Here is a 27,236-nt window from a genome sequence, read left to right as displayed (position 1 = left end):
ATCAGGAAGAATAAAAAAAACCTGAATAGGCTGGTAACTACTGATGAAATTGAAATAGTAATAAAAAAATTTCCAGCAGTGCGCGGAGCGGGCTGGCGGCGGAAGGCGCGGTTGTTGTTTTCAATCGGGAGGGAGTCGCAGACTCTGAGCTCCAGATCCGGGCGAGTCTTTAGGGACCCAGACTCAAACGGGAGAAACGGGACTGTCTGGCTTCGGTCAGAGCGAGTGCAGCTTTCTCTCCGAGCTTTGCAGCGGGTGCTGGGACTCAGAGAGGCAGAGCCCCTGGGGACAGGACTGAGAGCCGCCATAACTGCTCTCTCCGGCCCACCCTGTTGATCCTGTGCGACCCGCCCCGCCCAAGCCCTGCACAGAGGCATTTGCCGGATAGCCTCAGGCAAAGGCTAGATTAGCACCTCCCTAGAGGACAGAAGTTCTCTCACTGCTGGCACAACTGATTCTCATAGCCACTTGGCCTGGAGGTCAAACCCTCCCTGGAATTAGCTACAACAATCAAGATTTAACTATAAGACTGCGAACAAAGACCACTAGGGGGTGCACCAAGGAAGCATAACAAAATGCGGAGACAAAGAAACAGGACAAAATTGTCAAAGGAAGATATAGAGTTCAGAACCACACTTTTAAGGTCTCTCAAGAACTGTTTAGAAGCTGCCGATAAACTTAATGAGATCTACACGAAAACTAATAAGACCCTCGATCTTATATTGGGGAACCAACTAGAAATTAAGCATACACGGACTGAAATAACGAATATTATACAGACGCCCGACAGCAGACCAGAGGAGTGCAAGAATCAAGTCAATGATTTGAAATGCGAGGAAGCAAAAAACATCCAACCAGAAAAGCAAAATGAAAAAAGAATCCAAAAATGCGAGGGTAGTGTAAGGAGCCTCTGGGACAGCTTCAAGCGTACCAATATCCGAATTATAGGGGTGCCAGAAGATGAGAGAGAGCAAGATATTGAAAACCTATTTGAAGAAATAATGACAGAAAACTTCCCCCACCTGGTGAAAGAAATGGACTTACAGGTCCAAGAAGCGCGGAGAACCCCAAACAAAAGGAATCCAAAGAGGACCACACCAAGACACATCATAATTAAAATGCCAAGAGCAAAAGATAAAGAGAGAATCTTAAAAACAGCAAGAGAAAGAAACTCAGTTACCTACAAGGGAATACCCATACGACTGTCAGCTGATTTCTCAACAGAAACTTTGCAGGCCAGAAGGGAGTGGCAAGAAATATTCAAAGTGATGAATACCAAGAACCTACAACCAAGATTACTTTATCCAGCAAAGCTATCATTCAGAATTGAAGGTCAGATAAAGAGCTTCACAGATAAGGAAAAGCTAAAGGAGTTCATCACCACCAAACCAGGATTATATGAAATGCTGAAAGGTATCCTTTAAGAAGAGGAAGAGGAAGAAAAAGGTAAAGATACAAATTATGAACAACAAATATGCATCTATCAACAAGTGAATCTAAGAATCAAGTGAATAAATAATCTGATGAACAGAATGAACTGTTGATTATAATAGAATCAGGCACATAGAAAGGGAATGGACTGACTATTCTTGGGGGGGAAAGGGGTGTGGGAGATGTGGGAAGAGACTGGACAAAAATCGTGCACCTATGGATGAGGACAGTGGGTGGGGAGTGAGGGCGGAGGGTGGGGCGGGAACTGGGAGGAGGGGAGTTATGGGGGGGAAAAAAAAGAGGAACAAATGTAATAATCTGAACAATAAAGATTTAATTAAAAAAATAAAACTACAATTTAGGCAGAATATATTTGTAAATTTAATACTGGAATCATCTGTCATATGTCACTTTATTTTAAATAGAGGCCAAGAATGTTTTTAGTATTAAGCTCCATAAGTGTGTGGGTTGAAATTAGGCAAGTTAAATGCGATTGTGAGTTTTAAACAGGAACATTTTAAGCATTCTTCTTTGGGGTTTGATTACTATTTATATTGGATTTATAAATTTCAAAATGAGCAAAAAAAAAAAAAATTTCCAGCAAACAAAAGCCCTGGTCTGGACAGCTTTACAGGGGAGTTTTATCAAACATTCAAATAAGAACTAAAACCTATCCTCCTCAGACTATTCCAAAAAATTCAAGAGGAAGGCGTATTTCCAAGCTCTTTCTGTGAAGCCAGTATTACCCTAATCCCTAAATCAGATAAAGACACCACAAAGACAGAGAATTTCAGGCCAATATCCCTGATGAACATGGGTGCTAAAATCCTCAAAAAATTCAGATCCAGCAGTACATCAGAAAGATCATGCACCATGACCAAGTGGGATTTATTCTGGGGATGCAAGGCTCGTTCAATATCTGCAAATCAATAAACATGATATATCACATAAACAAATTGAGAGACAAAAATCACACAATCCTATCAATTGATGCAGAAAAAGCATTTGACAAAATCTAACACCCTTTCTTGATAAAAACTCTCAGCAAAGTGGGAATAGAGGTCATATCTTAACATAATAAAAGCCTTTATGACAAACCTATAGCCAACATCATACTCAATGGGCAAAAACTAAAACCATTTCCCCTAAGAACAGGAACAACACAGGGATGCCCACTTTCACCACTCCTGTTCAACATAGTACTGGAAGTACTAGCCATAGTGATCAGACAAGAAGAAGAAATAAAAGGCATCCAAATTGGAAAAGAAGTAAAACTGTCATTATTCACAGATGACATGATATTATACATAGAAAACCCTAAAGACTCCATCAAAAAACTACTAGACCTGGGGAGACAACCAAGATGGTGGCATAGGTAAACACCTGAACTTGCTGCAGCACACAACCACATTAAAACTACAACTAAAATAAAACTACAACTAAAATAAAAAACGAATATCATCCAGAACCACAGGAAGACTGGCTGAGTGGAAATTCTACAACTAGAAGGAAAGAGAAAAGTGCATTGAGTCCAGTAGGAGGTGTGGAGGTGTGGAAGTGTGGAGGTACAGAGGCGCGTGTGAAAGGGGCTGCCAGCTGGGTACGCTGTTGTCTTTTTCAATCGGGAGGGAGATACAAGCCCCTGACTGCTCTGAACTCCAGTTCCGGGTGAGAATTCGGGGACCCAGACTCATATGAAGAGAAACTGGACTATCTGGCATCGGCTGGAATGTGAGGGCGGCTTTCTCGCAGAGGCACTCACAGCATTCATTGTTCCTGCATGGGGCCGCAGGACACAGACCCCGGGATCTCTCTGAGGCAGAGCAGACTGGCAGCCATTGTGGATTGCTCCACCCTGGTGATTCCCAGAGACCTCGCCCCACCCAATTTATAACCCCACCCAAGCTGTGCACAGAGGTTTTGGCATATGAATGGCCTGGCCTTTCTCTGCCTAAAAACCTCTCAAACTGCAGCTGGGACAGAGAACCCTAGAGCTTCAAACGAAAGCCTAAGGCTCGTCAGCAGCCTGCATTGCTTCACAGCTGCACCTCATCTGGGCATCTCCAAAACCCAAACAAAGAGGAGGAATCTGCAGATCTCTCTGTAGCTCCTGCTGGGTGGCCTCAAGCAGTGGATGACTTTGCACCTCCTTGGAGATCCAAGAACCAGTATACCCAGTGGTCAGAGTGTGACCATCCAGATTACAACTCTTAACATCCATAAGGGACACACTCAGGGGCAGACTCAGTGAGTGTCAAAGCTCCACTGAAGCAAGTCCTGACCCATAAGGGTGTATCCTGCACAGCAGTTCTCCCATAGTAGACACAGCTGGTCCTCACAGACAATTGGCCTGGAAGTCAATTCCTCCCAGTGATACCAACAGCAATCAAGGCTGAACAACAACAAAACTGTGCACATAGCCCACAAAGGGGTGCACCAAGAGTGTCCACCTCAGGTAATTAGGGAAGCTGAGCCACTGGGCCCTATAGGACACCTAGCACACAAAGCCACTCTATCGACACAGGGAAGCAACCAAAATGCAGAGACAAAGAAACAGGTCACAAATGAAAGAAATGGGGGAAAGCAAACGACTGGATATAAAGTTCAAAACCACGGTTATAAGGTTACTCAAGAATTTTCTAGAAACCTCCGAGAAATATAGTGAGACCCTCAAGGATATGAAAAAGGACCAACTAGAAATTAAGCATACACTGACTGAAATAAAGAATAAGATACAGGGATCCAACAGTAGACTAGAGGATCGCAAGAATCAAGTCAAAGATTTGAAATACGAAGAAGCAAAAAACACCCAACTGGAAAAGCAAAAGGAATAAAGAATCCAAAAATATGAAGATAGTGCAAGGAGTCTCTGGGACAACTTGAAGCGAACCAACATCCGAATTATAGGGGTGCCAGAAGAAGACAGAGAGAGCAAGATATTGAAAACCTATTTGAAGAAATAATGACAGAAAACTTCCTCTACCAGGTGAAAAAAATAGACTTACAAGGCCAGGAAGCGCAGAGAACCCCAAACAAAAGGAATCCAAAGAGGACCACACCAAGACACATCATAATTAAAATGCCAAGAGCAAAAGACAAAGAGAGAATCTTAAAAGCAGCAAGAGAAAACAGTTAGTTACCTACAAGGGAGTACCCATACGGCTGTCAGCTGATTTCTCAACAGAAACTATGCAGGCCAGAAGGGAGTGGCAAGAAATATTCAAAGTGATGAATAGCAAGAACCTATAACCAAGATTACTCTACCCAGCAAAGCTATCATTCAGAATTGAAGGTGAGATAAAGAGCTTCACAGATAAGAAAAAGCTAAAGGAGTTAGTTCATCACTGCCAAACGAGTATTATATGAAATGCTGAAGGGTATTCTCAAAGAAGAAGAAGAGGAAGAAGGAGAAGAAGAAGAAGAAGGAGAAGAAGAAAAGGGTAAAGATAAAAATTATAACAACAAAGTGACAACAAATACGTATCTATCAACAAGTGAATCTAAAAATCAAGTGAATAAAAAATCTGATGAACAGAATAAACTGGTGAATAGAATAGAATAAGGGGCATAGAAAGGGAGTGGGCTGACAATTCTCGGGGGGAAAGGGGTGTTGGGGTGCGGGAAGAGACTGGACAAAAATTGTACACCTATGGACGAGGACAGTGTATGTGGGGGTAAGGGCAGGGGGTGGGGTGGGAACCAGGTAGAGGGGAACTATGAGGGAAAAAAAGAGGAACAACTGTAATAATCTGAACAATAAAGATTTATTAATAAAGAAAACCTACTAGACTTGGTTGGGAGTGGCTCGGGAGAGGTCATTGGGAGGAAAATGAGACTTATGTAATACTTTAAACAATAAAGAATTTAAATAAAAAAGTAAATGAAACACTTGGGGAAGAAAATCTTTTCCTAAAAAATACAAACAAAAAACTACTAGACTTAATAAATGAATTTGGCAATGTAACAGGATACAAAATTAACATTCAGAAATCTATGGTTTTTCTCTACACCAATAATGAGCTACAGAAAGAGAAACTAAAAAACAATCCCATTTACAATTGCAACAAAAATATTAACATACCTAGGAATAAACTTAACTAAAGAGGTAAAAGGCCTGCTTTTGGAAAACTACAGGACAATGAAAAAAGAGATAGAGGAAGACATAAACAAATGGAATAATATAGCGTGTTCATGGATTGGTAGAATCAACATCATTAAAATGTCCATACTACCCCAAACAATCTATAGATTCAATGCAATCCCCATTAAAATACCAATGGCATATTTCATAGACCTAGAATAAACTCTCTAAAAATTCATATGGAATTTAAAAAAAGAGATCCCGAATAGCCAACAGCAATCCTGAGAAAGAAGAACAAAGTTGGAGGGATCACGATACCAGATGCCAAGCTATATTACAAAGCTACTGTTCTCAAAATTGCCTGGTACTTGCACAAGAATGGACATATAGACCAATGGAAGAGAACAGAGAACCCAGAAATAGACCCAAGTCATTATGCTCAATTAATGTTTGACAAAGGAGGCAAGAGCATACAATGGAGTTAAGACAGTCTCTTCAATAAATGGTGTTGGGCAAACTGGGCAGATACATGAAAAAAAGAAATTAAACTAGACCACCAACTTGTACCATACACCAAGATAAACTCAAAACAGATAAAGGACTTAAATGTAAGATGGGAAACCATAAAATCTTAGAAGAATCCAAAGACAGCAAAATAGCAGACATATGTCGTAGCAATATCTTTACCAATACAGCTCCTAGGACAATGGAAACTAAAGAGAAAATAAACAAATGGGACTACATCAAAATAAAAAGCTTCTGCACAGCAAAAGAAACCATCAATAAAACAAGAAATCCCCCTGCATGGGAGAACATATTTGACAATTTTGTCTCTGATAAGGGTTTAATCTCCAAAGTTTACATGGAACTCATACAACTTAACAAAAGGAAGATAAACAATCCAATCAAAAAATGGGCAAAGGACCTAAATAGACACTTTTCAAAAGAGGACATACAGAAGGCCAAGAGACATATAAAAACATGCTCAAAATCACTAATTATCTGAGAGATGCAAGTCAAAACGACAATGAGGTACCATCTCACACCTGTCAGAATGTCTATCATCAACAAATCGACAAACGACAAGTGCTGGAGAGGATGCGGCGAAAAAGGAACCCTCATCCACTGCTGGTGGGAATGCAGACTGGTGTAGCTGCTGTGGAAAACAGTATGGAGTTTCCTTAAAAAAATCAATCAACCAAAGGTCTTGTATGCATGCATATAAACATAACCAATGGTTACAGACACCGGGGGGTGAGGGCATGAATGGGAGGATAGGGGGGCAATGGGAGGGTAAGGACACATTTGTAATACCTTATTCAATAAAGGAAAAAAATTCAAAATGGAACTCCTATTTGTCTCAGTAATCCCACTTCTAGGACTATATCCCAAGAAACCAGAAACACCAATCAGAAAGGATATATGCACCCCTATGTTCATAGCAGCACAATTTACAATAGCTAAGATTTGGAAACAGCCTAAGTGCCCATCAGCAGAGTGGATTAAAAAACGGTGGTACGTCTACACAATGGAATACTATGCTGCTGTATAAAAGAAGGAACTCTTACCATTTGCCACAGCATGGATGGACCTGGAGAGCATTATGCTAAGCGAAATAAGCCAGTTGGAGAAAGATAAACATCACATGATCTCACTCATTTGAGAAATACAATGAACATAAACTGATGAACAAAAATAGAGCCAGAGACATAGAAGCATCGAACACAGTGTTCAACCTAAGGCAGGGGAGGTGGGGGTGGGGTGGGGTAAGAGATCAACCAAAGGACTTGTATGCATGCATATAAGCATAACCAATGGACACAGATAGTAGGGGCTGAGGGCATGTGCTGGGGGGTGGAAATGGCCGGGGAAAGGTCAATGGGGGAAAAAGGAGACTTATGTAATATTTTAAACAATAAAGAATTAAAAAACAAACAAAACAAAAACAAACAGATGCTACAGCCCAGCTGGTGTGCCTCAGTGGTTGAGCATCAACCCCATAAACCAGGAGGTCACGGTTCAATTCTAGTCATGCCTGGGTTTTAGACTTTATCCCCAGTAGAGGGTTTGCAGGAGGCAGCTGATTGATGATTCTCTCTCATCATTGATGTTTCTATCTCTCTCCCTTTCCCTTCCTCTCTCTGAAAAAACAAAACAAAAACAAAAGAACAAAACAACACTAAACTCTGCAGCCAACTTGTTGGCTCTGTCATCTGCTACCTGTAGGGCTGAGATTCCCTCATCTTTAAAATGGGTATAATAATGGTATCTACCTGACAGGTTGTTATAAGGATTAAATCATATTTGTAACATGGCCAAGCACAAAGTAACTGCCTTAAAATGATGGCTAACCCCTCATACATACCCTGGTATGGCCAGAAGGAAATACATCAAAATGTTATCAGACATTAACTCCATGTGGTAGAAGTATGGTTTCTTAAATACCCAAGAACTCAACATATATACTTTTGCAATAAAACAAACAGTGGTATAAATGAACAACATTAATCAGAGGAAAACAGATGTTTGACAATTTAATGTGGGTTTTTATATTAATATGGTGTTCCAATGGGAAACTTTCGGTTAACTAAGGCTATTCCTCTTAATATTAATTTTTATTAAAAAGATACTATTTATTAAGGATATATAAATAATATAATTAATTATAAAAACTGGAGACTAGCCCTAACCAGTTTGGCTCAGTGGATAGAGTGTCAGCCTGTGGACTGAAGGGTCCCAGGTTTGATTCCAGTCAAGGGCATGTACCTTGGCATGTACCCACTGGGGGTGTGCTGACCAATGTTTCTCTCTCATTGAAATTTCTGACTCTCTCTCTCTCTCCCTTCCTCTCTGTAAAAAAATCAAATATATTTAAAAAACACACAAAAAAAACTGGAGACTATAAAGAATGAATAAAAGAGTGATAAGAATAGTTAGGAAAAGAAGTAGGGATTATTTAATAAGTTATATAGAGATAACGAATTATAGATTCACAGTTACACATATTGAATTATCATATAATTACATGATAGCATAATTACCAGCTGTATGAAGTGAACTGCTTTAAGCAGAACTAAAGACTGAAAAATATTACCCAAGTTAGCACTTGAGAATACATTGCAGGAAACAGTTACGCATTAGCTGAAGACTAGACAAAATGATCTAATTGGTCTTCCTCTTCCTAACCTTCTGAATTCACCCACCAAGTTATCTCTTGGGATGATTTATGCTGCCAGTGCATTTAGCAGAGATGATGGTAATTCAACTCGTATTTCTTAGCCACCGAAAGCTGACAATGACTTACTGGAAAGAAAGTGCTGGGACGCTGGGCCAAAGTCCCTGTGAGCTTCGTGCAGCTGCCTGATGCGGTCCTCAACGGCCACCTGGGAGGAAGAGGAGACAGATGATGTTCTCTAATCATATATAATGAGGAATAATTAAAACAATGTATCCTTTCTGGTCAGATCTTTTGGGCCTATAAGGCTGGAATACTAAAGCAACAATTTATAACCCTGCTTTTTTAAAATAAGTTTTTATTGATTAGAGAGAGAGAGAGAGAGAGAGAGAGAGAGAGAGAGAGAGAGAGAGAGAGAGAAACATCAATGAGAGAGAAACATCAATTAGCTGCCTCCTGCAAGCCCTGTACTGGGGATTGAGCCCACAACCCTGGCATGTGCCCTGAACGGGAATCAAACTGGCGACCTCTTGGTTCATGGGTTGATGCTCAACCACTGAACAAAACCGGCTGGGCAACCCTCATTTTAATATTCACTTATTGTTTATGACCTCCAAGACCCATTTTTATCAAACCAAGGTCAAACAAAAAAGATCTGCTCTCTCGACAATGTTAAAATGAGATTGAAAATAAAACCTCACTGGCAGCCACAAATGAACTACTGCTCTAATTAGTAGCAACAAAAATGCAAATTCTAAATTTTTCATGAAAAGGTTAGGGAGGTTGCCATTCACTATAATATCAGGTGACTAAAGGACCTCAGAAGTGACATATTTTGTTTTAGTCCTTGACTAAGTATATTGTTTTTGACTAATGCTTTTTGGAACAATATTGATCGATAATTAATGGATCATTGAGCCACAATTAATCATTGGTAATAAGTAACCAAATAGTTGATTAATACTTAAATATAAAAAAATAGAGGCAAGGCTTAAATTTAGGGTATTTATAGGGTGGATAATGAGATGAAAGAAATGTTCAGATTTTAGTTTTTAGTGGACTTGGGAATTACTAGGAATGATATCTTTAGCTGGCATCAAGTAAAAATTACCATGTTTTTCTTATTAGATTTTTCTACAATATACTGACACAATGTCCTGATAGTTTAGTAAATTCCATTCCAAGTGAGGAAAGAAAGGAAGAATCTTATGGGTGAAATGGTATACTTTGTCATCTGACATTTTGCCAACCAGGTATCAGTGGTGGCCCCAAACATCCACATCCTAGCTCCACGACACTAGATCTTGATTTGGTTCTGAACAGCCCATGATAAACAAGGGGCTGGCTAGTGTTTGGCCAGAGCCATCAGAGCTCGAGTGGTTTGCCCTTGTGCTGTGAAGAATTCCCAAGAGGTAAAATAGATCCTAAACTTATCAGAAAAGTGGCCCAGGTAGCCTGGTCCAAAGCCAACTCTAACCTTCCAATATCAATCAAGTGTCTGGCATATATCCAGAACAATCTCCTTCCCCCCGTCCCGCACACTTTCTCCATAGCCTTGCACATCTTTGCTTGGAACAAATATTTGGAAAACCAAGTGAAGTTCCAAAAAAATGTAGGGTTTGCACAGAAAAGCATGAGGAACATTTCAATGCTACCTTCCGATCCTATGACCCTGCACTCCCAGCCAAACTCTACCCGCCTGTCCTGTTATATTCCATCTAATATAACACTTGTGTGACTTGTTTGTCCTGCTCCTTCTCTCTGGAATGCTCATTCTCCTTCTCTCCAAGTTCAAAGTGTTTATATGTTTTTTATGCTTACTTCCCAACCCCCAGATTAGAGGTGATTGCTTCCTCAGCCTTCTCACAGCACATGGTTTATACTTGAAGTACTTCTATCATCTCGTTTATTTTAATTATATGGACATGAATATCTCTTGTAATGGATTGTAAGCTCCTTCATAGCATGGGCCATTCTTTGCTAATCTCTCTTTCCCACCCTCTCTCCTGTGGGATGCACTGAACTCTGCACATAGTAAGTGGTAGCAAATATTTGTTTAATAACTAGTTGACCAAAGCAATGGATGTGTGTGCATGTGCGCACGTGTGTGTGTGTGTGTGTGAGAGAGAGAGAGAGAGAGAGAGAGAGAGAGAGAGAGAGAGAGAGAATAAACAAGAATGCCCACTGGCTCTGAGTGCATACTGCAGATCCTTTAGTGAAAAATCTTAACTTTCCTTATCAGTAAAATGGAACAACTATATGATCTACCTTATAGAGTTTTGGTGGGAATTAAATAAGATGCTAAATGTGAAGTATTTGGCCTAGTTTCTGTCACATGATAATTGCTCAGTAAATGTGATTGGCCACTGTTATTGTTGATATTATGGTTAATAAATGGGGGGAATAGGTGATAATGTGCAACGCACCACATACAGTACAAAAACAGCTAATGTTTATTTAGCGCTTCATTAATGACAATATTGATTTATTTAACCTTTATGATAATTCTATAGTAGGAAGTAATATTATTTTCCCAACTTTAATGATGTATAAACTGAAATATGAAAGGTTAAAACAAAAGAAAACAAAACATAACTTGGCTAGCTTAAGTGCTGAGTAAATCGGCAGACCAGATTTCAAACTTAATCAGTCTGGCTCTTGCTCTTAAATGCTTGCTATTTTAGAAATGAAATTTAAAAAAAGTATTTTATAAATATTTCATAAGTATCTAGCCTTCTAATTTTTTTATTCTCAATCAATTCATATATTAAATACAGACCAAGTCTATTGTCAGATCTATAACACCTTAGTCATCAGTATATTTTATGATCCCATAGCAGGTCAGTTTCTGGTCATGAAAAATGTGATATCATAAGATTATAGAGATGGATGGTAGAAGAACACATGCAAATGAATTTTTGGAATATGTAATTAGTTCTAAATGCCGAATGGGTAATTTTATGAACTGATTAATCAAGGGATGAAGGTGAAATTTTGGGGGTGGGGAAGAGGGAATGAGGAGGCCATATGGGAGTGGACATTATCCAAAAATCTTTTCTTATATTAAGAAAGAAACCCCAAGGAGGAACATGTAAATGGAAGAAGTATGAGTGCTCTACAGGCCAAGTCCTCTAGCAATGATGTTAGTAGCTTCACAGATGCAACATCTGAGTCCATCATAGGCCCTTGATCTCTGAAGGGTGTTTCCTTCCTATACAAGGAGAACTCCAGCAGCAGTTTCCAGTGTACATCCAATGTTGTCAAGAATTTAGAATGAGATAAAAATTGAATAACTTAAACTTAAGGAAATGCATGAGACACCGAAACTAAAAATGCATCATGTAATGAAATGAAATATTCAGGAAATAGTTTTAAAATAACTAAAGAATTAAGCATGAAATATTTCTTTTCACAAAATTTGGAGAAAGGTATTACATGGATTGAATGTACACTTAAATAAGCAAAGAAATACTTTTAAGAAAAAGAAAAACTTAAAGACACATAAGATCCTTACAAATTGTAGTTACTTAAGAACAAAGCACTTACATGATACTGTATATAGAAGATCCTATAGATTCCACCAAAAATTATTAGAACTAATAAATGTATTCAGTAAAGTTGTAGGACACAAAATTAATATATAGAAATCAGCTGCATATACACTAATAATGAACATTCAGAAGGAAAAATTAAGAAAAAAATCCCATTTACAACTTCATGAAAAAGAATGAAACATCTAGGAATAAATGTAAACAAAGAGGTAAAAGACCTATACTCTGAAAACCATAACACATTTATGAAAGCAATTGAAGAAGACACAAATAAATAGATAGACCATGCTTATGGATTTGAGAATTAATGTCATTAAAAAGTCCATACAACCCAAATCAATCTACAGATTCAGTGCAATCCCTATCAAAATACTAATGGCATTTATCATAGAACTAGAACAAATAATCCTAAAATTTCTATGGAACCACAAAAGACCCCAAATAGCCAAAGCAATCTTGAAAAAGAAGAATAGAGTTGAAGGCATCATGTTCCCTGATTTCAAACTATATTACAAAGCTATAATAATCAAAACAGCATGGTACTGGCACAAAAACAGACACATAGTTCAATGGAACAGAATAGAGAGTCCAGAAATCCATACTTATATGGTCAATTATTCTATAACAAAGGAGGCAAGAATGTGCAAAGGGGAAAAGGCAGTTTATTCAATAAATGATGTTGGTGAGCACACGAGACTTGGTTGGAAAGTTGTAAGGATGACATTCTGATAAAAGGGAAGTGTGTGGAAGGCCACCTGCCCTGTTTATTGGAATTTTGACTTAGAGGAGACTTAGGGGAGTGTTGAAGGTGGCACCCTAATTATTCCTTGGCCTTTCCAAACAAGCCTGTGCATATGCAGACCCCCGGGTGTTTACTGGAATCCTTATGCTTAATCCCTGGATGCCCTTGCCTATAGGACAATGTAAACATGTGTCCTCCCAAGATTACTCACCCTGCTGATTGTATCTAAAGATAAAAATTCTAATAAAGGCCTAACGAGGCAGGCAATAGAGGCTGCTCTGCCTACTAGAGCCAGGGGCCCCTTAGTCCTCTCTTTCACAGTCAAACAGTGTCTTTGTAATCTGTTCATCCATCGTTCAGGGGTTGCTGGTCAGCCCAGGAAAAATGATGTTAAGAAACTGTATAGCAACAAGAAAAGAAAAAACAAAACAAAATAAAACAATAGACCACTTTCTTACACCATATACAAAGATAAACTCAAAATGGAATAAATACTTAAATGTAAGAGGAAAAACCATAAAACTTCTAGAAAACATAAGCAGTAAACTCTTTGACATTGGTCTTAGTAATACTTTCTTTGGCCAGGCAAGGACAACAGAAGCAAAAATAAACAAATGAGATTAGCTCAAACTAAAAAGCTTTTACACAGTGAAGGAAACCATCAACAAATTGAAAAGGCAACCCACTGAATGGGAGAAGATATTTGCAAATGATATACCTGATGAGAGGTAATATCTAAAATATATAAAGGAATCATACAGCTCAACATAAATAAAACCCAACCAGTCTGATTAAAAAATAAGAAGAGGAACTGAATAGGCATTTTTTCAAAGAAGACATGCAGATGGCCAACAGACACATGAAAAGATGCTAACATCATTAATCATCAGGGAAACACAAAGCCATAATGAGATATCACCTCATACTTGTCAGAATGACTATTATCAAAACAAAGGTGAGGGAGGGTGGGTGGGTGGGAAGAGATCAACCAAAGAACTTGTATGCAACCTGTCAGACTGGCTATCATCAACAAATCAACAAACGACAAGTGCTGGAGAGGTTGTGGAGAAAAAGGAACACTTGTGCACTGCTGGTGGGAATGCAGACTGGTGCAGCCACTATGGAAGACAGTATGGAGTTTCCTTAAAAAACTGAAAATGGAACTCCCATTTGACCCTGTGATCCCACTTCTAGGAATATATCCCAAGAAACCAGAAACACCAATCAGAAAGGATATATGCACCCCTATGTTCATAGCAGCACAATTCACCATAGCTAATATCTGGAAACAGCCTAAGTGCCCATCAGTAGATGAATGGATTAGAAAACTGTGGTACATCTACACGATGGAATACTATGCTGCTGTAAAAAGGAAGGAACTCTTACCATTTGCAACGTCATGGATGGAACTGGAGAGCATTATGCTAAGTGAAATAAGCCAGTCAATAAAGGAAAAATACCACATGATCTCACTCATTCATGGACAATAGAGACCATTATAAACTTTTGAACAATAATAGATACAGAGGCAGAGCTGCCTCAAACAGATTGTCAAACTGCAGCGGGAAGGCCGGGGAGGGTTGGGGGGCAGGAGGTAGTGGGGTAAGAGATCAACTAAAGGACTTGTATGCATGCATATAAGCATAACCAATGGACATAAGACACTGGGTGATAGGGGAGGCTAGGGGACTGTCTAGGGCGGGGGGATAAAATGGATACATATGTAATACCCTTTGTAATACTTTAAGCAATAAAAAAAAAAGAATTTTTTTAAATTAAAAAAAAAAAAAAAAAAAGAAAACCTATTAGAGTATTTAGGAATAGAACAGAACTTCCTTAATCTAATAAGTTGTAGCTCCATAAAATCTGCAACATGTATTACACCCAAGGTAGAAAGCTAAAACCTTTCCTTTAAGATCTGTAATGAAACGACAATGCCTGCTATCAACACTTCTGTTAAATATGTACTAGATTCCCTAACCAGCATGGTAAAATAAAAAAGGAAGAAGCCGAACTGCCAAAAAAAAAAAAAAAAAAAAAAAAAAGAACTTGTATGCATATATGCATAACTCATGGACACAGATAATAGGGTGGTGAAGGCCTGGGGCGGGGGCGGGGGGGATAAGAGGGGACGAAGGTTAGAAGAAGTTAATGGGAGAAAAAGGGGATTTATGTAATACTTTTAACAATAAAGATAAAAAACCACACACAAGTATTAGCGAGGATGTGGAAAAAAGGGAACTCATATGCATGTTGGTGGGATTGTAAACAGCCTTCATGGAAAACAGTATGAAGGATCCTCCAAAACTGAAAATAGAAATATGATATGACATAGCAATTCCACTTCTGGGCATCTATCAGAAGAAAATGAAAAGCCTAAATGTACCCCTATTTTCTTGGCAGCATTATTTACAACAGCCAAGATATGGAAGAACTCTAAGTACTCAACAACAGATGAATGGATACGTGTGTGTGTGTGTGTGTGTGTGTGTGTGTGTGTATTGCTCAGCCATAAAAAAGAAATCTTTTTCCATTTGTGACAACATGAGTGGACCTAGAGGGCATTATGCTAAGTTAAATAAATCCAACAGAGAAGGACAAATACCATATGATTTCGCTTATATGTGGAATCTAAAAAAACCTGCCCAAATAGAAACAGACTTATATATATATACACATATAAAGAACAAACTGATGGTTGCTGGAGGAGAGAGGGTGGTGAAAAAAGTAAAGAGGAATAAGAAGTACAAAATTCCAGTTATAAAATAGATAAGTCACAAGGATATAATCTACAGCATACGGAATATAGTCAATAATCTATAATAATAAAAGGGTAATATGCAAATGGACTGAATGGCCGAATAGCAGAATGACCTTCTGGACAATGTTCCTGACAAAGCCAGGGCTGCGAGGGTCGAGGCAGCCAGGGCTACAAAGGCCTACTCTTGCACGAATTTCATGCATCGGGCCGCTAGTATCATAATAACATTGTATGGTGAAAGATGGTTACTACACTTACCATGGTGATCACTTCACTAGGTATATAAATGTTGAATAAATATATTATACACCTGAAACTAATACAATGTATGTGAATGTATGTTAACTACACTCTAATAAAAAATAACAAAGCACTTTATTCTGTTAGCATTTAAGCAAATAAAAGAAGTTTGATTTGTAATTGACTAGATTTTTGGTGATATGTGTTAGAAATAAGGCTGCATTGCCTGAAATGGAAAAGAAGGTATATATTAGGAGGTATTTTGGAAGAAAAAAAGAATCAATTGTTTGTGTTGGAACTTATTTTTTAAAGAAACAAATAGAACTTCTGGCTTTCCAATGTGGAATTCTGGGAGAATGAAGATATTGCTGATGGAACTATGCAAATTAGGAGGAGGAGGAATGGTATATGTGTCTATGAATTCATTTGGAATATGATAAATTTGACCTAATGGTGAAATGTTTAACTGGAAATATCAGGTATAGCCAGTTAGAGAGAAGCAATATGTCTCAGTCATTAAAGGAAAGAAAGGGAAGTAAGAATAAAAGGCAGTAGGGTTGAGCATTAGAAGGTGAGCTGAGAAGGAAGAGCCAAAGGAGTTTAAATGGAATTATTTAAAGAGACAGAAAGAATCCAATTTTCTCTGAATTAATAGGCAATATCTGTTTCCTTTTATAAAAAAGCAATACAAGTATAACATCTTTTTGGAAGCACACATCCTGTTTCTACTATTAGACCATAGATCATGATAGCTTAGAACTGGAAGAAATCTTATCTATTGATACACCAGGGTCTATTCTTTAGAACTACCCCAGATGGGGAGAAAATTGCCATCTGCTCCATGAGTAATCATAATCTAGTTTGCAGCAATTCTTCAGTAAAAACATGACAGAGAAAAATTAAATCTTTTTTATATTCTCCATGAGAGGGACACATCTTTTTTCCCCTCTATAATCTCCATGACTAGTACAGTATCTGTCATATAGTAGGTGCTCAACTAATATTAGTTGAATGAATTAATGAATTGACCATTTATTAAAGGATCTTCACCATAACCATTATATTTTGAATGAGCGATTTCTTTTTTATTATTATTATTATTATTAGTTAAGGTATTACAAATGTGTCCTCATCCTCCCCATTAACGAGCGATTTCTTTTTCAAGATTCCCAACACAAGGTTTGGAAAGACTTTCCCTCCCTCTTTCCCTTCCCTTCCCTTCCTTTCCCTTCCCTTCCTTTTCCTTTCCCTTCCCTTCCCTTCCCTTCCCTTCCCTTCCCTTCCCTTCCCTTCCCTTCCCTTCCCTTCCCTTCCCTTCCCTTCCTTTCCTTTTCATCCCCTCCCTCCTTCTCTTCCCACCTTCTTTTCATTTTTGCTAGTTAAAGTCAAAAACAGAAAACAAGAAAACCATTCGGATCATTGTGCCTACAATACTGGATTAAAAAAAATTAAGGCAAACCAAGAGCCCACATCTCCTTCATATTTGTTTTATTCAAATTTTTAAGCAATCATATTTGAAGATGAAGGGGAGCAGAATATATCACCCTAAAATATGCCACTCTGGCATATTGATTATTTTGAATTAAAGTTATTTAAGAAACAAACAGTTGGTGCAAGGACATTCTGGCCTCCTTTGATCCCCTGAAAGCAGAAAATGAATCTCCCAGGTGAAAGGTGTCCTCTCTGTACCAGTAGGGTGGAAGGAAGGCATCCTTGTCACCAGAGATAGGGAATTCTAGGTCCACAAGGCTATATAACAAACCTTGTTACTTCCTCATTAATTTACTACCCCAAACCGAAATAAACCCCCTTGTCTTGTTAATTCTTCACAAATTTATTGTTTCTGTGTCTAAAAGGAATAAAAGCTGCCTGCTTTGCTCACTTCTTTGAGTTTTATATTTTTATGGGCTCCTGTGTACATGAAATTAAATTTGTTTTTCTCCTGTTAATGTCTTATGTAAGTTTAATTATTAGATTAGGCATAGAACCTAGAAGGGAAGAAGGAAAAAGTTTTCCTCCCCTACAAAGGCTATGAGGACTATTTATTATTCTCCTTTACTTGCTTATTTCCCATGAGTTCTGTAGGTAGTATACTGTTCGTAGAGATCTCGCTTTTTTCATGCCATTAAGAAATGTTTCCACATTCATTCAAAAAAAGTTATTAGAATGCAAGATCCTCATCCATGAAGATAGGGACCTTGTCTTTCTCATTCACAGTTTAGCATACAGTGCCTAGTACAAAAGAGATGCTCAATAAATATTTGATAAATAGATGAATGAAAAGGCTTCTTGAGTTCCTGTAATCTGTTAGGTACCATGCTAAGTATGATTATGATAGACTTGAAAGTGTAATTTTGGGGAGAATGAATGAGCCATTCATCGAAGTTAATGGTAACACACTTCATTCCTAGCTGTGACTGTTTCCCAAAGCTCAGTCCTCTGTGTATTTTGAAGGCTGTCTTTACTTAATTTTTTTCTTTAAAATTGCTTTGAAAAGTAAAATAAAGTAAGAAAAGAAGGAATAGAAAGTACAGACAACAACACTGTGGCTCCTAGAAATGATTTCAAATAAATTTATCTAAATGGTTGCTACTTAATGTTGTTTTAAATTCTCAAGGGTTCCCCTCCCACTTTTTTGACCTGTTAATTATTTTTAAGTTTTCATCTTTACTAAAGGTTTAGAAGAGCCAAGGATTCCCTTCTGATGTAGAAATACATTGCTAGACAATGTGATATCTTCCTAGTGTCCAAGTGTTCTTACTGGCACTACATACATAAATTGTGTTTACTCTAGTCTTGGGAAAATATATAACTGGGCATGTACATTTTGATGTTCTGGCTCTCAGTCTGTCTAGACACTTGATAAATATCCATGGGCATGCAAGAACCAGACTTCACACCTACACTAATGAGCCCATAAAAAATCAACTCTTCTTATGCTGTGATGCTAGTGAATAAACAGTCCACATGCCCACAAATGACTCTCTACAGTCTATACATGAGTTTTTGTCCTGTAATTTTGCAGTTTGTATGGTTTTCTGTATGCATGTGTCTGTGTTGGAAAAGGCCTGCCTTCATAATTCATTCTAGCTTCCAAATCCTTACTGTAACACACTCATAAATACATGCCCAAACATTATCCTGGAAACTCTCCTGAGATTTATTACAGTTTTAGTTAAAATCCTTTCAGCTAGTTGTAATACTTCCCAGTTAAAATCCATTGTGCTTCTAATTTTGATAGCTTTTGAGTTGTGACTGAAAAAAAAATGGGGCTGAGATAAGGTTTGGAATGAGGACTTGTGATAGGTACAGGTCCATGGCAAAACATTCTGGGCTTGTTGGCTGAATTCTCTTTTCCTTGAATTTATTTGTTTTCTTGACATTGAGACATGAGTTAAACAGGGTTTCTTGCATTTGACTCCAAGATAGAGCACAAGAAAGCAACCAGTGCTAACATAGTGCTCACTCTGAGTAGGAGTATAATTATTCGTTGATTTTGGGTGATTTATGGCATGGATGCTAATGTGTGCCATCTGAGACATCATTAATCCACCTCATTTTACGTTCCTCTCTCAGAGTTTCCCCTTCTATTTTATATTTCTGTGCTGATTCCCTTCCTAATCTCTGACACCTTTTATTATTCCTTTCCTCTCTCCTCCATCCATCCCTTAACTCTCACCTGCCCTTCCCAATTATCTTCTGTTCAACCTACCAGAAAAGCACATAGACTCTGCTGAGGCAAACATGAAGTACCGAAAATGAAGTATCTGTGTATCCTTGCATGACCGGTGAGGCATGATGGCCCCTGCCTAGAGCCAGCCCAACACTTCTCTAGGAACAATATCAACCGGAAAGCAAAGGAGGACAAACAGCAAATCCTTTGTCCATTGTTAAGCCTTCAGCTTCCACCTCACTGATCTCTAAAATGCACCTTGAAAGTTTGTTGATTGGTTTTCATGCTCTGCAACTGCCTCATTCTGTGATAATGGAGTCAGGTTACATCAACATTAAGTTGATTTCATAGACTCAAGTACCTTAAGGGTATCATTAATTTTAATTTAGAAAAGCAGCAATCAACTTCATATCCTGCTTCATTTGTCAAAATCTTTAGTTTTAGTTACATCTACAGACTTATGAAGAAATGTGATGGGAAGGGAAGAGATCAAAGGAAGCATTTCTTCTGCCTTTTTTTTTTTGGTCTCAAAGATATAAGAGAAAAGTTGAATTACTCTGCTTGGATGATGTAACTTGATGCAAATTTTCTCTTAAAAAATAGATTCCCCTTTAAAAGCTTTCCTAATGTATCTCATGATTTGCAGCAGGAACCAAAGTCAAGTGGCTCTCACCTTGCAACACCATTACATTAAATCATTTACATTTCAGCTCAAGCTATTTATTCCTGAGCTTTATTTATTCCACATTTGGAAGATATCTTTCTCTCCCAAAATTGCTGAAGCCATTGGAGCATTCCTTTCTAGGAGCATTTGGGCCAGAAGTAGCACAATGTTCACAGGGTAATTACGTAATTATGCCTCCTGGTATTAGAACACAAGAGTGTTCCCAAGGACCAGAAGTGGCAATTTGAAAACTCTCAAGGGGATAAAATAGAACTGGTATCATTTAACAGTAAATTCATATTAAAGATGACTGAAGCAGGTTGAAATCTTAAAGGTAAATGAAAAGAGACAAAACAGCAGAAATCAAACATTTTTGTCTCTATCGGGAAATCCTTATATTTTGGGTAATAATACACACTTGCAGATTTTAGGTTCATTCTACTAATCACCTGTGTAATGAGGGTCCGGAGGGAGAATTTGCCAAAGAAGTACATTCCTTAAATCCTATACTATCCTCACAGCATTTCCAAAGTTTCCTGACCTTGACTCCCTTCACAGTCAATTTGACTGCATATCAAAGAACCTTGTATGCCAGGAGCTTCTGTTTCAAGTTCCTGGCTCTCCTCCTCCTGGCCAATGAAAAGCGCCTTTCTCTTCTCTTACTGACAAGAGCTGCCAGACCAGTTACCAGCCTGTTCTTTACAAATCAGTAAACTGGAAGATCTCATCTACTGTACTTCCAAATCCTACAACATTCAGTCCTTCTCCCTTTTTTGCATATCAGAAAATGAGGAGAAAGTTAAGTAAATAAGTACACTTTATGTTTCCTCATAAAGGAGCAATGAACTTCTATTGTTTCTCAGTGAGGATCTGTCAGAACTGGAGGGAAAACTCTGACAGAAATTCACTTCCTCTCAGCTGATAGCCTCTCTCCCTCAGGCTCCTTCCCCCTATTCAGACCCAGCTCTCTCCTTCTCTCCCCTGCCTCCCTCCTTCTTCACTCCACCGCACCCCACCTCAAAGTAGTTTGTAGCTTCCTGAATAGTCACAAGAATTTCTAGAACTATTATACGTAGATATTTTCACCTCAAATCTAAACCAAAGCTATTTTTAAAACATGGCTTTTTATTGTACAGAAAACCACAGGGACAAGAATTCCAAAATACAATGTGATCTTTTCTAGGAGAAACAAAAGATTGAATTTCTAGGTCATCACGGAAGTAGATATACTTTCTTGAGCAATAATCTGAGGTACTTTATGAGATTCTTCCTTTCACTAAAGCAAGAAATCCTAAAATCCACCAGGATACGTGCACTGTATGTACCTTGACTTTCTTTTTAATCCTCAAGTGAAACCAAGACAGTAAAGTGTAATAAAAATGCAGATAGCCTCAGGCTTTGTGCCTTAGCAAAGAGAGAAAAAATAAGCTTCTCGACTTAATATGTCTACTGTGAATAATCAGTCACTGCATTTGGGGATCTTGCTTTATAATATTAATGTATTGCAATGAACTCCATGTTTGTAGTGTGAAAAGAATAAAGGATTTTTCTTTTAAAAATTTTTTTCTCCCCTAATTTCCAAGCCAGATACATGTAAAAGAAATGAAACTGGGGAGGGGGCAATCTCTTGATTTTTAGTAATCTATTTTCTGCATTTTACTTGAAGTTGTCAATAAAGTGTGGGCAAGGTAAGATAAGGGGCCCTAGTCTGTGCAATGATGCAGCTAACATTTGGTTTGGAGGCCTTCTTAGTTCTATTCCCAGATGTTTAACCTGCCCTCAAGTACTGGTTCTTAGCTGATAATAAATATCCCTAGGAAGATCAATGATAGCTCATAACAGGCTTCTAGTACCACAGCTGTATTTGCATTTTAAGCACAACTTTAATTAAATAATTAAGCAACCAATTACTCAAATACTTATTGAGTGCTCATAATGTACTTTGCTACAAGAGGAAGGAGAAAAATACAAATAAGAAAACAAGGAACCTATCTTTAACGAATTTATGGATTAGATATTTACAAATAGGCATAGTAAAGTAGCACAGGAAAGATTTTAATGTAGGACATACATTCTCTGACTGTTATCTGTGGGGAGCTCTTTGGGTCCCCACCTATTGCTAGTGATGTCACAAGAAAAGGATTTTTCTAAGACTCCCATGGGAGAATGAGTAGCACTTATTTGCATGGGATTAGACCCCTGAGTTTTCCAAGGTCCCATTTACTTTCCTTTCCTCCTGCCAAGGAAGAAGTCCAGCTGTGCCTTTAACAGGGCTAGGATTAAAATTGTTGCCCAGAGTTTCCATCCCATGTTGGAGCAGTCCAATCCAGCATCAGGCTAGCTTAGTTTGTGTTCCTAGCTGCAGTCCATCAGTCCAATGCATATGGGATCTACATGGCTATGGGCCATGTGGCTATGGAGGGAACACAGGCAGGAGCAAAGCCAAAGGAAAAAGAGAGTCAAGTGCCAAGTGCCAAGAGCCAAGAGCCAAGAGCCAAGAGTGAATTCCCTTGTCTGGGAGATTATGTATCCCCCAACTTTTGTGGGTTGGCAGTGGCCCCACCCTCTCTGGCCAGTGATCTCTGTTCTGGGCTAGACTGACACACACCTTCCCTACGTCACCCTGACTTTACTGTGCATGCATCCATCTCCCCTTTGTCTAGTCCCTTCCCTCAGTAATCTGCAGGAAATGGACCAGTGGTTCCCTGGGGAGTGCAAAGTTTTAGCCTCCTGGTGAAGCTGCCAGGATGACCATACTTACAATGTCTGGCCTCCCTTTGCTTCTTTCCTATTATTAATGACTAGCTAATTACAATGGTAACAATTTGATAGCAAATCACAACTACCTGGGAAGTTTTAAAAGAATACACATTCTCTTGCCCAGCTGGTGTGGCTCAGTTGGGTAAGCATTATCCAGTGCCAGGAGTTTGCCAGTTTGATTCTCGGTCAGGTCACATGCCTGGGTTGCATGCTTGATCCCCAGTATGGGGTGTGCAGGAGTCACTGGATCAATGATTTTCTATCATCATTGATATTTTTATCTCTCTCTCTCCCCCTCTCCCTTCCTCTCTCTGAAGTCAATAAAAACATATTAAAATATACATTCTTGGCTCATCTTTAGAATTTTTGACTTAGTCCACTTGGAACTGGGCTTGAGAATTTGTACTTTTTTTAAAGTCCCCCCCGCCCCCCGATGATTTTGACATATAGTCTGTTTTTGGAACCACTGAAGTGGAAAGGCTACCAGTTTTATGGATCAGGAAGACTTGAGTTGGAATCCCTTACTGGCTTTCTGACCTTCAGCATTTTATATAATAGTCTATGAGCCTAAGTTTCCTAATAGAAATAATAACAACAGTGACAACAGTAATAATAGATAACATTTATAGAGCATTTACTGTATTCTAAGTGCTGTTTTAAGAGCTTTATGGGTATAAAAAGTAAGCTTGATGAGAGCAGGCTCTGTGTATGTCATTTACCACTGTATCCCCAGGATCCAGATCAGTGCCTGTCTCATAGCAGGCATCCAACTAAATAGTAGAAAGAATGAACAACCCTATAAGAAGTGTTTCTATTATGACCATTTTACAGATGAGAAAACTTATGCACATAGAATGGGATGTTGTCAAGGGCACGGATGAAGAGTCTACATTCTGGCACTCAGTAGGCACTCCTTTCTTTTTCCTGAGAAAACTGTGCTAAAAGTGTTTAAAGAAGCATAAATGGCTCTTAGGGTTATAGATTATCTGGATCAAATTAATGGAAGAGGTTGCTTTTAAGCCGGGCCTTCAAAGTTGGGTAAGATTTTGATGACAAAAACAGAAGAAACATTCTGTGTGGCAAGAACAGAATGAACAATTGTTTTTGGCACTAGTGAAGGCCTGGTCGTGGAGTATATACAGGGGAGAGCTGAATAAGATCAGGCTAGAAAAGTAGCTTGGAGTCAAATCATCGCAGTACTTGTCTGTCAGGTTTAAGACTAAAGACTTCATTTAGTTGTTCATGAAAAAGCATTCAAATGTTTTAAAAAATAATTGAATATCTTAACATTTGAATTTTATTTATTTTTAATACATTCACATGATAAAATTCAAGAAGAACAAAAGACAAATTTTGAAAAATGAATCCCCTTTCACCATTTTCTTTTAGCCATCCTGCTTTTCACCCAGGTGGCAACTACTACTAACATTTTATATTCTACATTAATTTTTTAAAATAAAGAAATATCAAATGGATACATATGTAATACCCTTTGTAATACTTTAAGCAATAAAAAAAAAATAAAATAAAATAAAAAAGAAGCACAAAAAAAAAAAAAAGAAATATCATGGTCAGAGTGGTGTTGTAGGATGAACTGAAGCATGGAGAAAGTGAAGAAAGGATAAACTGCTGGAAAAAAACAAAAACAGAGAGTTGGTATTGTGGACGAAAGGGGCCGAATGCTAACTTGACAAGCTCAGGTTCAAAGTCCCTCACATCATTCATCCTGATGGTTAGCAAGATTTTTACTATGGCTTCGCCAGAAGTACTGTATTTTACTAAGAAATAAGTAAGACCTGTAAAGTAGTTAACAGCATTTGCTACAAGATAAGCACTGAAGCTGTTACTTATCTGTGTTAAAAGGTGGGTGTCAGAGCAAAATAGGAGTGGGTGAATTTGGCAGACATATCTCTGGGGATAGTCCTATATCTAATTTACCTCTTTTGTAATAAACTAGAGGCCCAGTGCAGGAAATTCGTGCACTGTGAGGGGGGTTGGGGCTCAGCCCAGCCTGAGCCACCTCATAGTCCGGGACTCCTCAGGCGATGTCCGCCTGCTGGTTTAGGCCTGCTCCCCTGAAATCAGGCCTAAGCTGGCAGTCGGGCATCCCTCTTGCAGTCCCGGATTCCTCACTCCTTACCATCTGCCTGCTTGCTGCTCCTTACTGATCGGCTCCCTGAATCTGCCCCCTGGTAGGGAGGGACCATGGGAGGGCTCCAGGGCGTGTCTGGCCTGTCTCACTCAGTCCTGATTGGCCAGACCCCAGCAGTAAGCTAACCTACCTGTCAGAGTGTCTACCCCATGGTGGTCAGTGCATGTCATAGCGAGCAGTTGAGCAGCCTTAGTATATCATTAGCATATTACGCTTTGATTGGTTGAACAGCCAACTGTATGACCAGACACTTAGCATATTAGGCTTTTATTATATAGGATACTCTAATTGGCCAACTGGGGATAGCTAGGCAATTTCTACTCTTTAGCAAGACCTAAACAAGTCTAGAGTGGAGAGTAAAAGAAATGAGCTCAAGAATCAATGATTCCCTAAGTGTTTTCAAGTGCTATTATATACATTGTACAGTGCATTCACCTTGTGGAGGTGGCAAGGATGGAACATGAATAATTCCCACTCTCAAGAACCTTGTATCTTATGGAAGAGGATGGCACCTGGGACAAATGAGATGCTCTTTAATTATTAGTCTCTTTGTTACCAACCAATAACAGCATTATGGATTTCTAGAAGTGAGAAAGCAATGAGTCCTGGAGCAATCTGGGAGGTTTTGGGAAGGAGTGACATAGAATATCATAGACTTGGATCAGACCTAGAGTCTATGTAGCTTAGTATGTCTCATGTTCATTGATGAATGTTTTTTGAACAGGCATTTTATTTTTTAAAAATATCTTTATTGTTGAAAGTATTACATATGTCCCCTTTTATTCCCTATTGACCCTGTCTAGCCCACACCCACCCTCCACCCCAGACTTCACTACACTATTGTCTGTGTCCATGGGTTATGCATAGATGCATATAAATTCTTTGATTAATCTCTTCCCCAGCCCCATCCCTTCCCTCTGAGATTCCATAGTCTGTTCCATGCGTCTCTGTCTCTGAATCAATTTTGTTCATCAGTTAATTTTGTTCATTCAATTCCACATATGAGTGAGATCAGATGATACTTGTCTTTCTCTGACTGGCTTATTTCACTTAGCATAATACTTTCCAGGTTCCTCCACGCTATCTCTTAAGAGAAGAGTCTCTTATCCTTTGAACAGGCATTTTATATACCATTAGTGACACTATCTTAATGGATTAGAGATTCTTGAGATTCTGAATAGTATCACTTAAATACTGCTTATTTTTTTCTTTTATTTTGGTAAGCAATAATTCACCATTATCTCTCCTATCTTACCAACCATTTCACATTTGTTTGCAAAGAGCTTTCAAAAATAGTGATTACAGTGGTTTGTTTTCTGGCCTTTTCCTCACTATGTCATAATTGACTTTTTAATGGTTATGTGAATATAGATAGTTGGATATGAAAGCACTGAATGGTTTTGTGTTTAGCTCAAAATAGTGGATTTTGTATGAGTAAAGAGCTGTTATCACTACCACTCCTACTTGAAAATGATTTCATTGTACCGATAAACTTTATTCTAGACTTTCCCAAAGTAATGTTAAACCTCATACATAGAACTTTGAACAGCTAGCCCTTGATCTAGGAATACACATTTCACATCTTGGAGAAAACTTTTTTGTTGTTGTTAGTTGATCTCTTTATACCTTCAGGCATTAACCAGTCTTTTTATTTTCCTAGCAGCAGTTCTGGATCTAAATTCCCTGAAGGGTAAAGTATTTATTGGATGGTTCAAAATGTATAGTGTTAAAAGTTTGCTTTTGTTGTGTTTTATTTTTAGTAGAAATCTCAAAAAAATGTCCTTGCATGTGATGGTATACTGCAGTAAATTTTCACTCAAATTTTGAACTTATCATTTTTCAGTCTGAGCTGTCACTGAATTAAACTTTATAATATATAAAAGAGAAAGAATACATCAGAGTAAACTTCCAGAGTAAACAAACCTATAGTCCTGGGATAATTAAAAAGATTAGAAACAAACTAGTACTTTTGAAATAGCACTTTCATAAGGCAATTTATATGCTAA

General features: G+C 38.4%; 1 protein-coding gene across 5 annotated transcripts in view; it reads right to left on the bottom strand.

Moving 5' to 3' along the window:
* Positions 1 to 27,236, bottom strand: part of DMD (dystrophin) — a 2,282,236-nt gene that overhangs the window by 259,585 nt on the left and 1,995,415 nt on the right. For all 5 annotated transcript variants that reach the window (XM_059679269.1, XM_059679268.1, XM_059679270.1 and 2 more), the window contains one exon: positions 8,817 to 8,895. In XM_059679269.1, coding sequence (XP_059535252.1) covers positions 8,817 to 8,895 — 79 coding nt within the window. The remainder of the gene's footprint in view (positions 1 to 8,816; positions 8,896 to 27,236) is intronic.

This window comes from Myotis daubentonii, chromosome X, assembly GCF_963259705.1.
Source record: "Myotis daubentonii chromosome X, mMyoDau2.1, whole genome shotgun sequence".
Lineage (NCBI taxonomy): Eukaryota > Metazoa > Chordata > Mammalia > Chiroptera > Vespertilionidae > Myotis > Myotis daubentonii.
Note: the sequence above shows the minus strand (reverse complement) of the source record. Positions and strands in the feature narration are given on the sequence as shown.